The sequence below is a fragment of the Candida jiufengensis genome, assembly GCF_024610255.1.
Source record: "Candida jiufengensis strain CBS 10846 chromosome Unknown scaffold13, whole genome shotgun sequence".
Lineage (NCBI taxonomy): Eukaryota > Fungi > Ascomycota > Pichiomycetes > Serinales > Debaryomycetaceae > Lodderomyces > Lodderomyces jiufengensis.
The window spans coordinates 1-16105 of record NW_026261567.1 but is presented as its reverse complement, the minus strand read 5'-3'; the positions used below and the strand labels follow the sequence as shown (position 1 = coordinate 16105).

The following is a 16105-nucleotide window of genomic DNA, read 5'->3' as shown; positions in this document are numbered from 1 at the left end:
TATTTACCCCAATCAAAATTTGCTTCGTAATACGAATTAATGCTGGAAGATCAACTAGATAAAAATGAGGTCATTGAAGACAAGAAAGTTGAAATTACCGAAGAAATAGATACTGCTGAATCTGGTCAACTGAAACAACAAAAAATTGATGAAATAATGAAATATAAACAAGAATCAACATTACTTATAGGTAATTTAAAGCAACTACAACATTTAAATGATAAATTACAAAATGATTTAATATATATACAAGATTATATAAGTAAACTAATAAATCAATAAGATTCGGTCGAGTTATTGTATCTTGTAAATAGTTGTAGCATAAATTAACATACTTTAAATATATACGCACATTTTTTGTAATTTTTATTTTTTGGTACCATTATTTGCAACCAACTTTTTTTAATCAACAATGTCTAATGAAAATATCAATTCAATTGATTCAAAAGAGCTTGAAGAAAATCAAATTAAATCTGATGTTCAGACACCATTAAGAAAAATTAATTCAAATACGTTTTTCTACTTACCAACAGTTACTAAAACTGATCAAGCAAATAATGATCAAACTATAAATTCAAATATCAAAAAAAATGAAGAAAATGAACAAAGTTTATCAAGTGAAGAATTTTATGAAGCGTCACCAACTTTAGAAGAAGAATTATATTTCCCAACTTTATTAGATGAAATTAATTATCCATTTGTTAAAGTACCAATGCAACCTCATATGTCAAAACCTTTAAATGTTACTAGTGAATTAAATTTAAAAACTATTCCAATTGCAAATATTCCAAAATCATTTCCTTTGAATCAAGAAGCTAAATCACCTGAAGAAGATGCTTTATGTAAAATTTTAGATCATGAATTTAATGAACTTGATCAACAACAAGGTGATGAAGAAGAAAAACCTAAAACTCATTGGTGGTCTAAAAAGGATCTTTGGTCGAAATTTATTGAACGTAATGAAAATGATCAAGATTTGAAATTAAGTAATTTAATTGATGCTAATATTGATGATATTTTTGTTCAAATTTATAAATAATTGTTACTGTATAATGATAATGCTGTCCAACAATCAATACTTTTTGCAGGTTTTAAATTATCTCCCATTGTAATTATATTATCTCTTAACTTCTTTCTAATATCTATTGGAGACTTGGCTATAAATTTGTCAATTAATTGTTGTACTAATGATTCATTTTGATGTATTTCATTAACTCTGAGATCTTCAATCATGTCAATTTGTCTTAAATCTATAACCAGATATATTTTAACAGACTCGATACTATAATAAACAACCAACCCATCTCTTTGGTTCGACCCTAATACGGCTAAAACTGAACAAGAAATAAAGTACATTGACTTTATCTGTAAACCCATTAAAATTTCTCTAATCTTAGTTTGTAAATTAGCTGAAAAATCATGATTCACAACGAAAACTTTTTTGGTAAGATACAGATTTTCATATAATGCTTGATGAATTAGTTTCTGAAGTAATTGTTTGGATACTTTTTCTTCTCTTAAGGGTAGATAACTTCCCAATTTTTGATTATAATCTGAAACTAGTTTTTGGTTTTCGGGTGTTAAATTTTCAAGAATCTCGTGTTTCTGATCTGGAGTTATTGAATGATCATTGAGTTCTAAATGAGATGGATATTCATTTCGATATTTATGATAAACAATAGGTATTATATCTGGCTCTTGTCCTGCAATTCCAACTTTAGTAGTGGTACATGTAATTTCCAAGATTATTGACATCTACATTTGTTTACAAATTTTCAATTTTTTCCCGAATAAATTAATAAATAAATAATCTATAAATATATTTACAATAAATCTATATCTGCGTCATCTAAATCCATAAAATCATTACCATCAACATCTTGTTGTTCATCACCTAATTCAACTCTTTGAATTTCATCTTGTTTTTCTTCCAATATTTCAGCTTTATTAAACTGTTTTTGATAATTTTCTAATTGATCAATATTCCAAACTGATACACCTTCTTGATCTTTTGGATTTGTTGGTTGAGCTAAACTTCTTAAAAATTTTTTTGATGTTGCTAATGCCATATCAGTTGATAAATTAGTATCTGAATCATTTAAAGCTTGAGCAATCCATTTTGGTAATTGATTCTTCTTTCTTGCAAATCTTCTATCTGCTAACACCATAATACCATAATCATCTTTACCTCTTAAAACTCTACCTAAACATTGAGCTGCATGTCTCATTGCATCGAAAGATAAGAAATCATTTTCTTTAATTTGATGATGATCTCTCATAAATTCTAATCTTGCTTTTAAAATTCTTGATTCTGTATATTGGAAAGGGATACCGATCATTAGTACTGTTCTACCATAATGATGATCAAAATCAATACCTTCAGAAACTTTACCACGAGCAACTGATAATAATACAGCACCTCTACCATTTGAACAAGCTTTTCTATAAGTTTCTAAAGCTAATGAAGTTTCTTGAGCATCAGGAGTTTCAACTAGTATAAGTTTGTGTTTCCAAACTTCATCTAATACTCCCATAGTTTGCCACATTGAAATAATAGATTCCATATATAAATAAGACGGAAAAAACACAACCATACCATCAGGGGTTATTTTAGCAAATTCAATTAATAATGAACCATAATTTCTAACAACTGATGGATCATTTCTAATTTCAAATCTTGAAGATATTGATACTTGATCTGAACCTTTTGTAATAATCATTGGTAAAAAAGATCTTCTTGCTAATGTCATTGCATAAGATTCTTGAATAACTGTTTGAAAATTTAACATTTTAGGGTACATATCTAATGGTGAAATGGTACCTGATGTAATTATAACTGATGAAAATCTTTCAAATACTGGTTTTATAGCTATAGATGCATCAAGACAAGTGAAATGTAAAATTGGGTTTGGTACAGTACTTCCTTCAGTTTCAAAGGGTTCTAAAATCAATTGGAAACCTGTATCATAAGTCGCAACTAATGTAGCAAAAGTAGCTATATCCTTTAGGGCATTAAAATCTTCAATCTCTTGTAATTCTAAAGTTCTCACCAATAGTGATAACCTTTCAGTACAAAACCTCAAAGGTTTTCTATCAATATATGTTAAATCTTTTAAATGTTGTAAAAAACTAGTTGGAGTTTCACTAATAACATGTAGTACTTTCATCCTTGTTTTTAAATATTCAATAAATCTTTTCAAAAATGCTATGAAATGTTCACCTTTTCTTATATTTCCAGGTATTGCCTCATCTAATAAATCTTGTGGTAGTATTGGATTTGACATGAATAATTCTTCTTGTCTTGCAACTTCTGCTTGTCTTAGACCTTCAACCAATTGTTCATATTCATTTTGTAATTTTTCACTATCTTGAGCTTTCATTTCATCAACAGCTTCTGCTAATTTATTTGCACCTCTTGTTGCTCTTTTTAGGGCATCTTCAGTTAAATCTAATGATAATGATTCAATACAAACGTTATCAATATTATGCGCTTCATCAAAAATAATAATACTATCTTTTGATAATTCTCTTGAAACTCTATCTGCAATTTTTGGATCTAGTAAATAATGATATGAATAAATAATAAGATTACAATATGGAATCATTCTACGTACTGTAAAATAAGGACATGTCCCTAATTCTTTACAATACTTTATTAATGCATCAAATGAATAAACCCCCGCGGGTATTAAATCATGTTGATCAAATTCATATAATTTTTCATGATATGAACATAATGAATATTTTTCAGGATCTTTTTCTTCCATTTCTGGTGTAACGAGACCTCTTTCTATTTTTTCTTTTAATTGACCATTAGTAACACGTCGACACATTTCATCAACAACATTTCCTTTTTTTTCTCTAGATATTAGTGGATTTAAACATAAATTTTTTCTACTTGTTAACCCTAAACCTCTAAATTCTTCAACATAACCTAATTCATTTGCTCTATATTCCATTAATTTATGTAATTCAATTAATGCTTTTTCAATTTCTGACATGGTACGTGAACAATATACAATTTTTCTATGTTCTGGATAATGTATTTGATAAGCAACTGTTAATGATAATAATGAAACTGTTTTACCAGTTCCTGAAGGCATTTCTAATATACAATTACCACCAACATCAAGAGTTTTTTTAATATCACTCATATAAGCATATTGTTCTGGATATATTCTTGGATAAGGAAATAGTACAGGTAGATCATCTATATAAAATTTCATTTTGATTGTGGTTGGTTGCTTTAACGTGTATTATTTATTTAATAGTTGCAATTCTATATCTAGAATAATTTTTAGTCTAACTTTATCTATAAAAATCTATTAATACTACACCATACAAAATAAATTGGTAGCACTATCTCTAGTTATCAGATATCACTAATTTTTCAACTTTTGGATATATTATATCACTTGTATTACCAGATACTTTATGCCATATACCTAAATGTTGAAAATATTCTCTCATTGGTTTAATTTCTTCATTATACTTGTCTAATCTTTTCAGAAACACTTCTGCTGTATCATCATCTCTTTTTGTTAATGGTTCTCCAGTTATATCATCTTTAAAAGGTTCTCTGGGTGGATTATAATCTAAATTATATATTCTCCCACTTGGTAAATGTACATATCTTGATTCAATTCTTTGTAATATAATATCTTGGTTAACATCTAATTCCACCACCAAGTTTAAATTTGAATTATTTGCTTCTAAAACTTTTGTTAATTGTTCTGCTTGATTAAAAGTTCTTGGAAACCCATCTAATAACCAACTTGCATTAGATTGTAATAAATTTTGATCTTTTAATTGTTTTGTTATTAAATCAATCATAATTATATCTGGTACTAATGCCCCAGATTTCAAATAAGTTTCGGCTTTTTTCCCAATTGAAGTACCATTTGATATTTGAGTTCTTAAAACATCACCAGAAGCAATTGATTTTAATTGAGTAAAATTATCTAGTAGTCTTTTGGATATAGTACCTTTCCCAGATCCAGGAGCTCCCAATAATAATAATCTTGTTGGTTTTAATAACATTTAATTATATAGATTATGTAGTATTAAGTAACCGAGATCTTAAATTTGTTTTGAATTTTCTTTTTTTTTTCAGAGGGAAATTTTGAAATTGAGGGTTCTAGTAATATTATAATATTAATACAATACAGACTGTAATTTTACATTGAAAATCAATCTTTTTAAGTTGGATTCAATACAAAGAAATGGACTACAATTTATCAAAGATACCAATTTATTGAGTTTGTTACTTCAAATTGAAAAACTAGTATCTGAATTTCATCTTATTCATAAACTCATGACAATAGGAAGAAAAGCGAACTATTGTAGCTTTACTTATTTGCCACCAAATTCAACCACTTATGCATGAATCTTTTCTTCATCTCAAAAGTCCTTTGTTCATTTCTGTTGTTGATCTATCTATTCAGTATGCTTATTTACTAACAACTTGGTAGAAGGTGAATCTTTTTGATGCCAGTCAGAAATAATCACACAAATAATTTTAATTTACAGCTTAAATCTTTGTGTATGTAATTAAAGTTTTTATTTTAAACCAAATTTATTTGGTCTAGATCTATTAATAAATCATCAATAGAATTTGTGTAATTAAAATATACAACAAAATTTTTACCTTTTTGTAAAACAATAAAGTTGGTTTTGAATATTGTCTCATGGTTTAAATATACGATTACGATTGCGTAAGAGAAGTTTAATTATTGAGTCATACAAATTTCATATAAAATGAAAGAATTATTTCAAAGCATCATTAAAATATTTGTGCTTCATCGTCGTTAAGTAAATCTTCTCCGCAATTCAAAATTTTTAGTTGAAAATTTTTTCTATTTTGTATCATGTTTTTATTTTAGTAAACATTTTCTATGTCTTTACTTATGTCAATGAAGTATTGTCATCAAATTTAAAACACTGACTAATTGCCATCTTATTTTGAAATGTAGTATATTTGAGAAGCCTTTTAGCATAAGATGAGTAAATATATGTTAATTATTTAACTTCGGATTATTTTTTTTTAAGAATGAAGGGAACAAAATTTGAAATGCGAAAACCAAAAAATACGAGAATTAATTATTGTAGCAATGTTGATTAAACAAATATACTAAAAATAGATTGCATTTTTCAATCAAAAAAACAATTAATATAGAATAAAATGACATAATTGACTAATTTTATTATCATGAAATCAAGGAACTAGCTATACTAAATTAATAGACTTAACTAGATATAGGGATTTATTGCTAGTTGTTTAATTTAAAATTTATGAAAAGACTTGGTGATAATAATAATATGATTTAAGGTAATTCATTTTTAGTTGCAAATTTGAATTTTAAACGAAGATTTTCATACATGAGGCTTGATAGTTGTATTATGTATTAATAAAGTATTGAATATTTCAACCTATCTAATTTCTACTTCGTATTTAATTATATGAAAGATGTCAATCATTAATTCTTAAATCAATTTGACAGTTTAAGACTAAAACTTATTAAGTAAAACAAGATGAGGAAAAATAATTTATACCTAATGAAATATATAATATGAAATTTATAAATAGTGTAAAAAAAAATTAGTATATGAAACGCGTCTTAAATTTTTCAATAAATATTTAAAATTTAATAAAATAATAATAAATTATTTATATAATAATTTAAATGTTAATTCAGACAAATTCAAAATTAATTGTATAACATAAAGTTGATTAGTTTGAGTGTATAAATGGTAGAGAGTAATAATTTAATAAAAGTTAATGATAATCTTGATTTAAAGTAATATAGTAAACAAATCAATATAAACACGTACTATTAAATTTAAATATATATATCATAGCCTCAACACTATATTATAGTATTATGAATATAATTATATAAATTCTTAGTTAGAATGAAAATATATTAGGAGTAATAAATAAATTAAATGATAGAAAATAGAACTCGTTGTCAACTGTCTAGTCATTTAGTGATCAAACAATATAAAAAATTAAGTCAAAGATAAAGACAATATTGAGCTGAAAAAAAGATCATTAAAATATTTTAATAAACATGGCAGATTTCAATTTAAACTTAGATATTATTATGACTTTATGAATGGCTGAAGTAAAAGTAAAAGTAAAAATTTAAAATCTAGACCTTTTTTCTTCTTCTATAGAATATAATTGTACTCAAATACACTACCATTAGTTATATACAGTACTAGCTACTATTAGCATAATATTAACGTTTATTTGTATTGTACTACTAAAAATAAATTATTATTATTTATTATTTATTATTAATTTTTGTNTTTTTTTTTTTTTTTTTTTTTTTTTTTTTATCAATTTATCAACAAATAAATTTTTATTATTATTAACATCTTTTTATTTTTGTTTTTACAACCAAATTACTTTCAAGAATTTATATTGTATTCAAGTAATCATTTTTCATTTAATCATCATCATCGCTAGCATTCCATCATTCATTAATAACACGTCTATTAGTTATTAAATTTAACTGGAAATTCAATATCATATTAATTATTAATTTATTTTTTTTTTCATATCTTTTTTTAATATCAGGTACAAATTAATTTTTTCAATTTTCATATCTTATAATACAGAAACAATTTTATAATCATATATATTAATCTATTAATAATAGAATTGAGATTTAACAAATATTTATCACATTTCATCATTTCGTCGTTTATAACAATTAATCATCCATGAGTCATTCATCTTCTCCAAATAATAGGGGATCTATATTTGGATGGGCAAAATCTTTAAAACGTTCACATTTATTATCAAATGAATCTGTTAATGATATAAGTGATAATGATTCTATATCAAGATCTCCTACTAAATTATTTGGTAATAATATTAATCATAATAATAATAATAATAATAATAACCTAAATAACCTAAATAATAATAATCAATCACAACCACATAGTCCCTTAAATATACCCAATAATTCTAATAATAATAGAAAAAATTCATATGATTATCAACCTCAGCAACAACCACAACAAGAATCTCCTACTTTTAATCAACAATATTTAGGTACTTCTCCTACAACTTCAACAACTAATCATTCAGATTTTTTACGACCTTTATTAAATCATAAATCAAGATCAACAAATAATGTATCAAGAGTTAGATCTAATTCATTAAATCAATCAGAAAATAGTTTAAGACAACATAGAGATTCTTTTTTACAAAGTAATTCATTAGTTGATGAAAATTCAAAATATTTTGGTGTACCATTACAACAAGCATTAAATGAAGCATGTGCTAAAATATCTATATTAACAGGTGATCAATCTGATGGTTTACAATATGGTCAAATTCCAATAGTTGTTGCAAAATGTGGAGTATTTTTAAAGAAAAATGGTTTAACAGTTGAAGGTATATTTAGAGTTGGTGGCTCATCAAGAAGATTAAAAGATTTACAAGTAATTTTTAATACTCCTCCAACTTATGGAAAAAAATTAAATTGGGATGGTTATACAGTTCATGATGCAGCATCAATTTTAAGGAGATATTTAAATGCATTACCAGAACCTTTGATACCGTTGAATATGTATGATGATTTTAGAGATCCATTAAAGAATAAATCAAGAATAATAAGTTATATGAAATATAAAGCAGAAAATCCATCAAAAAATATCAAAACTTCAAGTACTGAAGATGTATTAGATTCAACTCAATTATTAACAGAAGCAAATATGGGAAGATTAAATGGAAATGACATAGAACAAGAATCTAAAAGTGAATCACAAATACAACAATCATCAAGTTCTCTACCTCAACAACAATCACAACATTCACAACAGCCACAATCAAGTGAAGAAGATTTATCATTAAAAAACAAGAAAAAATCAAAAAACTACAAAAAGCTAACGCGAGATGTTCATTCAGCTATTGAAGAATATAAGATATTAGTAAATGAATTACCAAATGCTTCAAAACAATTATTGTTTTATATATTAGATTTATTAGCAATGGTTCAAAATCATCTGAAAGAAAATTTAATGAGTTCAAGAAATCTAGCGGCAATTTTTCAACCACTGATTTTATCACATCCAAATCATGATCTCGATCCTGATGAATATGCATTATCTCAATTAGTCGTTGAATTTTTAATTCAATATGCTTATAAATTATTACCGACTCATACAATGAAGATATCACCACCAGCACCACCACAACAACCGCAAAATAATCTGGGAACTATTGAAAGTGATGTAACTTCAACAAGTACAACTCCATTAGAAGGTCCTCCATCAATAATTTTAGAAACTTCAAAAGCTCAACCTCAACAACCACAACCTCAACCAAACCCAAAACCTCAACCACCAAAATTTAGTCGTAGGCATTCAAAAAGTTTAAGCTCAGCAGCAAATCATGATGATATGGTTGTTGGTTATCAAAGTAATGTTACTGGTTCAATACCTTTTGATTCAGATATGGATTGTGATCTTTCAGATGAAAATGAAATTGGATCAGATGTTGATGATTTATATTTTCAACAATTAAAATTAAATAATGGTGGTGAAATAAGTCCTATTAAAAAGATTTTGGGGACAAAAATTAAATCATCAGTAACAGAAGAACCAGAACCAGTGGCTATTGTTGTAACTGCTCCATCAACTGGTTCGATACCTAAAGTTGAAAATAGTAAAATATAAATAGTATTATATATTTTGTATTAGGATAATTTATGTATTTATATGTTAATAGTAAAGTCTGTAGTATCTACTTAACAAAAATTGGTGGAAATTGTACAAAAACAATTTTTTTTTACTTTGAAAATTTCATACACATTCACAACCAAATATACAACAACGACAACAAAATGTCTGATCAAGAGAATGAGTCGATTGATGAAGCAGTAAATGAATCATCAAATGAATTGAAAGAGGAATTAGATGACTTATTTGGGGATGAAGGAGAGGAAGAAGAAGAAGAAGGAGTTATTGAAAATGATGAAATAAAAAGTGAAACTGAAGATATACAATCCCAATCACAATCGATACGAAATAATTATTCACCAGATGAAGACGAAGAAGAGGAAGAAGAAACTGAAAAGAAAGTACTTGATATATCGTTACCACGTCATGCAATATCCATGATATCAGAAAATACTCAAATATTAAAAACTCCAATGCATTTAAATATAGCACCACATCCATTTGATCCAAATGCATTTAAAGAGAATATAGAGGATAAACAATCACAAAGAATAGAACAAGGATTAAATTCAAAACAAATATATCATGAAAAGTTAGCAGAAAAATTAATAAATGAATCAACAATTAGATGGAGATATCATAATTCAGGAGAAGATGAAATTATTAAACAATCGAATGCTCATTTTATTCAATGGGATGATGGAAGTGTGAGTTTAAAAATTGGGAGTGAAATGTTTGATGTTAAAACTTTGCCCATTACAGATAATTATTTAGTCAAATCTTATGAAAATGCAGAAATTTTACAATCAGATTCAATAATTGATAAGATTATAAATTTATTTCCAGCATCAAATGATTCAATACATAAAAAATTAACACAAGTTATAAAAAATATGCATTTTAAAGATAAAATTCTAAACACTACAACAGAAGATGATCCATTAAAACAACAAAGAATAGCTGATGAAAATGAAAAGAAAAAATTGAAAATGAGAAGACAAATGGAAAACAAAAGAAGAATTGAAGAAGAAAAATGGGAAAGAGGTGAAAGTCCAAGTATTAAAGAAAGTTCATACAAAAGATTTGCAAGAACTTATGAAGATGATGATGAAGATGGTGAAGATCAAGGAGAATATGATGAAGAAGATGATTTTATTGCAGGTGATGAAGAAGAAGTTGAACAATATGATGATGAAGAAGAAGAAGAAGAAGCACAAAAAGAAGAGGACGATGATGAGAAATTAAAAGCAAACGCTGAAAGATTAAGAAAATTAAAAGAAGATGGTGCTGCTAAATATAGAGAAAAATCTGCATCTGTTGAAGAAAATGAAACTAGAAAAAGAAAAAGAATTATTGAAAGTGATGAAGAAGATGAATAATGGGAATGGAATTATATTGTAATATAAAAGATTTATTAAGTATTGAATGTGACAAAAAATAATTCCCTTTCACATGTTCCAACGAACTTGTAACGAAACATGAGTATTATTTCTCAAATTCTGGACTTTCTCTTACACATCGAAAATGTACAAGAGATTAGACATTATTGGCATCAGTTTCTTTAAAAAAAAAGCACAATACTTGCGTGTTTTTTAGCCAAAATACTTTGCGTGAAATTTAAGATTGTGTGTCAAATTTGTTTTGCAATATTGGGACGAAAACCCATTAGATATAATTTTACTACACATGACTGAAAATTTTGAATAGGAAAATGAACTTGAATTTATTAGAGTAGTAATTAGAATTCAATGGCATATTTTCATGTCTGAGAAATTAATTTCGTACAATTTGAACTACTTAAAACTACATTAGGTACCTGAAACATTTAAAATATTATTATTTTATTAGTATGTTTCATAAAATTCAAATGGATAATTGATCAACTTGTTCATAATCTTGTAATTAACTTTTTTGAAAATTTTAATGAGAACTGTGTATACTAAGTAATTGTTTTTAAGTATTCGATTTATTAATCTTATATTTAAATGTTTTAGAATAACATAAAACAACTCTACTCTATATGTTTTTAATTTTTGTGTTTATTCCTCTTTAGAAATATTAAAATATAAATTTTAATTTTTTTAGCTGCAAATTTACATATCAACAAACAACTTTTTACAAACTTACATCAATAATAATTAGTTAATTTACATTAAAATGCATCCTCAATTCACTAACATTAACTTATGTATTTATCCTTTAATCACAGAAACTCAATCAATCAATTTAAATTTTAAAAACCAACCTAACAATTTATTTGATATTCCATCAGTTAACCAATCCAAAAAAATTAATTCAACCATTAATTCAAGTACTTTATCAAATGAAACTTATAAATCAACCACCAATCTTCATTTTTTTACAAGACCAAATAAAAATTTTAGTTCACCTTCAACAAAAACCAAAAAATTCCCAAACAATTTGTTTAATTTAGACAAACCAGTTTATCCTGCTTTAGATGATTTAATTAATTTAGAAAAATCAACCCCAACTCAATTCATCTCATTACACAGAATTGAAGCATTAAATAAAACAATATCAATCCCAGAAACAACTGAAGAAGAACAAATTAGTCTTAATTTCCCTATTTACCATCAATTAGATAACCTCATAAATTTTGAATATAAATTTTATCACGAATTTTTTAAAACTTCACATGAAGCAACAGCAGTATCACAACCAACTAATATTGAAAACTCAAAAGATGCTGCATCTGAAAATACAAACATCACTAACATTTTACAAGAATCGATAGCATCATCACAACCAACTGAAACTGGAAAAGCAAAACATTCTGTATCTGATGATCAAAACATCACTAACATTTCACAAGTATCAACAGCAGTATTACAACCAACTGAAGCTGGAAACACAAAAGATACTAAATCTGAAAATATCACTAACAATTCCCAAGTATCAACAGCATTATCACAACCAAGTAAAGTTGAAAACACAAAACATACTGAATCTGATGATCAAAACATCACTAACATTTCACAGATATCAAAAGTAGTATCACAACCAATTAAACTTGAAAATACAAAAGATACTAAATCTGATGATAAAAACATCACTAAAATTCCACATGAATCAACAGCATTATCACAACCAATTAAAATAGGAAATACAAAAGATACTGAAACTGATGATATTCCAGAAACTTTACATTTTCAACCAGAAAAATTCTTGAGTCATAAGTGTGATGAGGTTAGAGTTGTTTGAGCACCAGCTTCATTAACATTAGCAGTAGAATTAATACCAGCAGTATTAGCTTGAGACATTAGTTTAGTTCAAAGTAAAGTATAATATAATATATTAGTTGATTAAACAAAAATTATAAAAATCTAAAAATCTAAAAATAAAAATCTTAAAAATAATTTGAGAAGTTGGGAAAATGCCAACCTATTTATAATAAAAATATTTTAATAAACTTAGTCAATAATAGACTTTAAAACTTAATAAACTTAGTCAACAATAGACTTTAAAACTTAATAAACTTAGTCAACAATAGACTGTAAAAATTAGTAATAAATAAAAATAATAATAATAAAAAATTTAATAGTAATAAAAATTAGTCATAAGTAAAAATAAATTAATAATCAATTAGTAAAAAGATAAATCCCTCATTGTTAAATTAGTAATTGAAATACTTTAATCAGTAATCAAGGAGTGACTCATTAAATCCCTTATTGAAAAAGTAAACAATAATTATTTGTATTAGTCATTTGTTTACAACTTTAATTTTATTTTGCAGCCAAATGAACTGCCTTATTGTTTAAAAAATATGACACAAAAATAAAGTTTAAAACTATTTTTCTAAGATTAGTAATTATTGAGTTATAATATTTCAACACCTCCCCTTAAGTCAATAATTCCTTTATCTTGAAGCCACTAGTATCTAACAATCTTGCAAACCTGATTCTATCCAAACCTTTTGTGAGAAGATCAGCTAACATAATATTGGTTGAAATATGTTGGAAGGAAATTGTACCATTCATAATATGATCTCTAATGAAATGATATCTTAAACTGATATGCTTTGTTCTGGGATGAGATAGTGGATGATTGGCCAACGTAATAGCAGAAGCATTATCACCATAAATAACAACAGGAGTTTCAATTTCAATATCAGTATTATTAAACACCAGTAATAACCAAAGAACCTCTTTGACAGTTTCAGCCATACTCATGTACTCCGCCTCTGTAGTGGAAAGAGCAACTGTAACCTGCTTTTTACTCTTCCACGAGATCGGAGCACCGGCTAACTTAACAATATATCCGCTAATTGATTTTCTGTCTCTGGATGTTGAACCCCAATCTGCATCAGTATAAACTTCTAAACCTTCTGTTTTATTATAGTGTAAACCATACATTTTAGTTCTCTTTAAATATCTTAAAACATGTTTAGCAGCTTTATAATGTCTTTCTTCTGGTTGTTGAAAATGACGTGATAATACTCCCACAATGTAGCTGATATCAAAGCGACAAATGTTAGCAGCATATAACAACTTTCCTACTATCGACCTATAATCAGTAGGTTTACAATATTTAGGATTTTCATCAGTTGTTTCTAAATCTAAACCATTTAAAGTAGGAATAGCAACAGGATTACAATCAACCATACCAAATTCTTCAAGCATTTTATCAATATAATCTTCTAATGAAATAATAATAACACCATCTTTTCTAACTAACACATTCATCCCTAAAAATTTCAGTGGGACACCTAAGTCCTTCATTTTAAAATGACTTTTAAGTAATGATTTGACTTTATCAATTTCAGCTTGAGAATCACCAGCAATAATTAAATCATCAACATAAAGCCCCAAATAAGTACCACCCTTAACATAAAGTCCTAACTCTGAAGTAACTCTCTTAAAACCGTCATTCTCTAAAACAGCATTAATTGATTTATTCCAAGCGGCTGGTGCCTGCTTAAGTCCATAAAGACTCTTGACCAACTTATAAACTTTTCCTTCAACATCATAACCAGGAGCAGTCAGCATATACAATTCTTCTTCCACAAACCCATTCAAGAATGCCGTTGATACATCCATCTGGTTTATGATTTTGTTGGTCTTAGCAGCTAATGCAAATAATAATTTAATACTTTCACTTCTGATGACTGGTGAAAAAGTTTCTCCGTAATCAATACCCTCAACTTGTTTGAACCCTTGAGCTACAAGACGGGCTTTTAATTTTCCACTATCCTTTTTAGTGAAAACCCATCTGCACCCAAGGGCCTTTTTATCTTTTGGTAAATCAGTTAACTCCCAAGTTTTGTTTTCTTCATGAGCAGCCATTTCTTCATTCATTGCTTCAATCCATGCATCTTTCATTTCACTAGCAATTGCTTGTTTATATGTATTTGGTATATAATTATCTTTTGCTTTCTCAACAACAAAACCATTACCACAAACAAATTCTGATGTATTTGATGATGAAAAATTAATTTGAGTATTTTGAATTTTAAAACGCTTACATGAATCTTTAACTTTATAAGTAGGTTTAAGTTCTTGTTTTAATTCAAGTTGACTTATTAATAAGTTTTGTTCTCCCCCACAAAGTGAATTTTCCATCAGCATACCAACAGCCCCAATAAATTGTAAATCAGGATCACCAGGAGAATTTGTAAAATCTGAGCTAGCGGCATCACTTGACGGTTGATAATCTGATAATAATATAGGTGGTGTAATTGGAGAATCTAAAGGTGGAGTATCATTGGAACTTGAACTTGAACTTGAACTTGAATCATTTGATGAAAGTATAACTGTACTTTCTGTTAAAGGTGAGGAAACAACAACAGGAACAGGTGAATCCGGAATAAACTCTGAAGCATCAAAATCAATATCTGGCGAAGCTAAGGCTGATGGTGGCGTAGAACCTAAATTTTGAAGTAAAGTTGCAGTATTTGAATTAGTAGCAGCACTTGTTTCAGAATCAACATTGGTAGCATCAATTGTTTCAGAATGAAAAATAGGAATATCAGCACTTAACAGATTTCTAGTAACACCTTTGACACTGGATGGTAAATCATTGATATATTCTGTATTCATAGATCTACCAATAAAATCTTCATCAAGAAACCTAACATCCTTGGCAACAATAACCTTTTGAGCATCAAGATCTAATAATTTAAAACCAGCTTGATTAGTAGCGAAACCTAAAAATATACATTTAATACCATTTGGTTGTAACTTGGTACGATACTTAGCAGGAACATGAGCAAAAGCAGTACATCCAAACGGATGATAGGAAGTTAACTTCGGTAAATGACCAAACCATAATTCATATGAAGATTTGTTATCTACGGATGTTGCGGTACGGATGTAGCGGTACGGATGTTGCGGTACGGATGTTGCGGTACGGATGTTGCGGTACGGATGTTGCGGTACGGATGTTGCGGTAC

At 27.2% G+C, this 16105-nt stretch overlaps 8 protein-coding genes across 8 annotated transcripts; 5 read left to right on the top strand and 3 right to left on the bottom strand. All coding sequences in view use genetic code 12, as the record gives it.

Moving 5' to 3' along the window:
• Positions 1 to 39: 39 nt before the first annotated feature.
• On the top strand, positions 40 to 282 carry KGF54_005251 (uncharacterized protein; the record flags this gene model as incomplete). Its single annotated transcript, XM_051766029.1, has 1 exon — positions 40 to 282. The coding sequence occupies one exon, from the start codon at positions 40 to 42 to the stop codon at positions 280 to 282; it is 243 nt and encodes an 80-aa protein (XP_051617624.1).
• A 130-nt stretch (positions 283 to 412) lies between these two features.
• KGF54_005250 (uncharacterized protein) lies at positions 413 to 1039 on the top strand (the record flags this gene model as incomplete). Its single annotated transcript, XM_051766028.1, has 1 exon — positions 413 to 1039. The coding sequence occupies one exon, from the start codon at positions 413 to 415 to the stop codon at positions 1037 to 1039; it is 627 nt and encodes a 208-aa protein (XP_051617623.1).
• A 784-nt stretch (positions 1040 to 1823) lies between these two features.
• On the bottom strand, positions 1824 to 4226 carry RAD3 (TFIIH/NER complex ATP-dependent 5'-3' DNA helicase subunit; the record flags this gene model as incomplete). The annotated part of the gene is made up of 1 exon (XM_051766027.1): positions 1824 to 4226. The coding sequence occupies one exon, from the start codon at positions 4224 to 4226 to the stop codon at positions 1824 to 1826; it is 2403 nt and encodes an 800-aa protein (XP_051617622.1).
• A 139-nt stretch (positions 4227 to 4365) lies between these two features.
• KGF54_005248 (adenylate kinase) lies at positions 4366 to 5040 on the bottom strand (the record flags this gene model as incomplete). The annotated part of the gene is made up of 1 exon (XM_051766026.1): positions 4366 to 5040. The coding sequence occupies one exon, from the start codon at positions 5038 to 5040 to the stop codon at positions 4366 to 4368; it is 675 nt and encodes a 224-aa protein (XP_051617621.1).
• A 2688-nt stretch (positions 5041 to 7728) lies between these two features.
• SAC7 (Sac7p) lies at positions 7729 to 9693 on the top strand (the record flags this gene model as incomplete). The annotated part of the gene is made up of 1 exon (XM_051766024.1): positions 7729 to 9693. The coding sequence occupies one exon, from the start codon at positions 7729 to 7731 to the stop codon at positions 9691 to 9693; it is 1965 nt and encodes a 654-aa protein (XP_051617620.1).
• A 167-nt stretch (positions 9694 to 9860) lies between these two features.
• KGF54_005246 (uncharacterized protein) lies at positions 9861 to 11075 on the top strand (the record flags this gene model as incomplete). Its single annotated transcript, XM_051766023.1, has 1 exon — positions 9861 to 11075. The coding sequence occupies one exon, from the start codon at positions 9861 to 9863 to the stop codon at positions 11073 to 11075; it is 1215 nt and encodes a 404-aa protein (XP_051617619.1).
• Positions 11076 to 11853: 778 nt separating this feature from the next.
• Positions 11854 to 12918, top strand: KGF54_005245 (uncharacterized protein; the record flags this gene model as incomplete). The annotated part of the gene is made up of 1 exon (XM_051766022.1): positions 11854 to 12918. One exon carries the CDS (start codon positions 11854 to 11856, stop codon positions 12916 to 12918), a length of 1065 nt encoding a protein of 354 aa, XP_051617618.1.
• Positions 12919 to 13556: 638 nt separating this feature from the next.
• On the bottom strand, positions 13557 to 16105 carry KGF54_005244 (Ty1/Copia family ribonuclease HI; the record flags this gene model as incomplete). The annotated part of the gene is made up of 1 exon (XM_051766021.1): positions 13557 to 16105. A coding segment is annotated over one exon (2549 nt), but the record flags the coding sequence as incomplete, so codon positions are not given.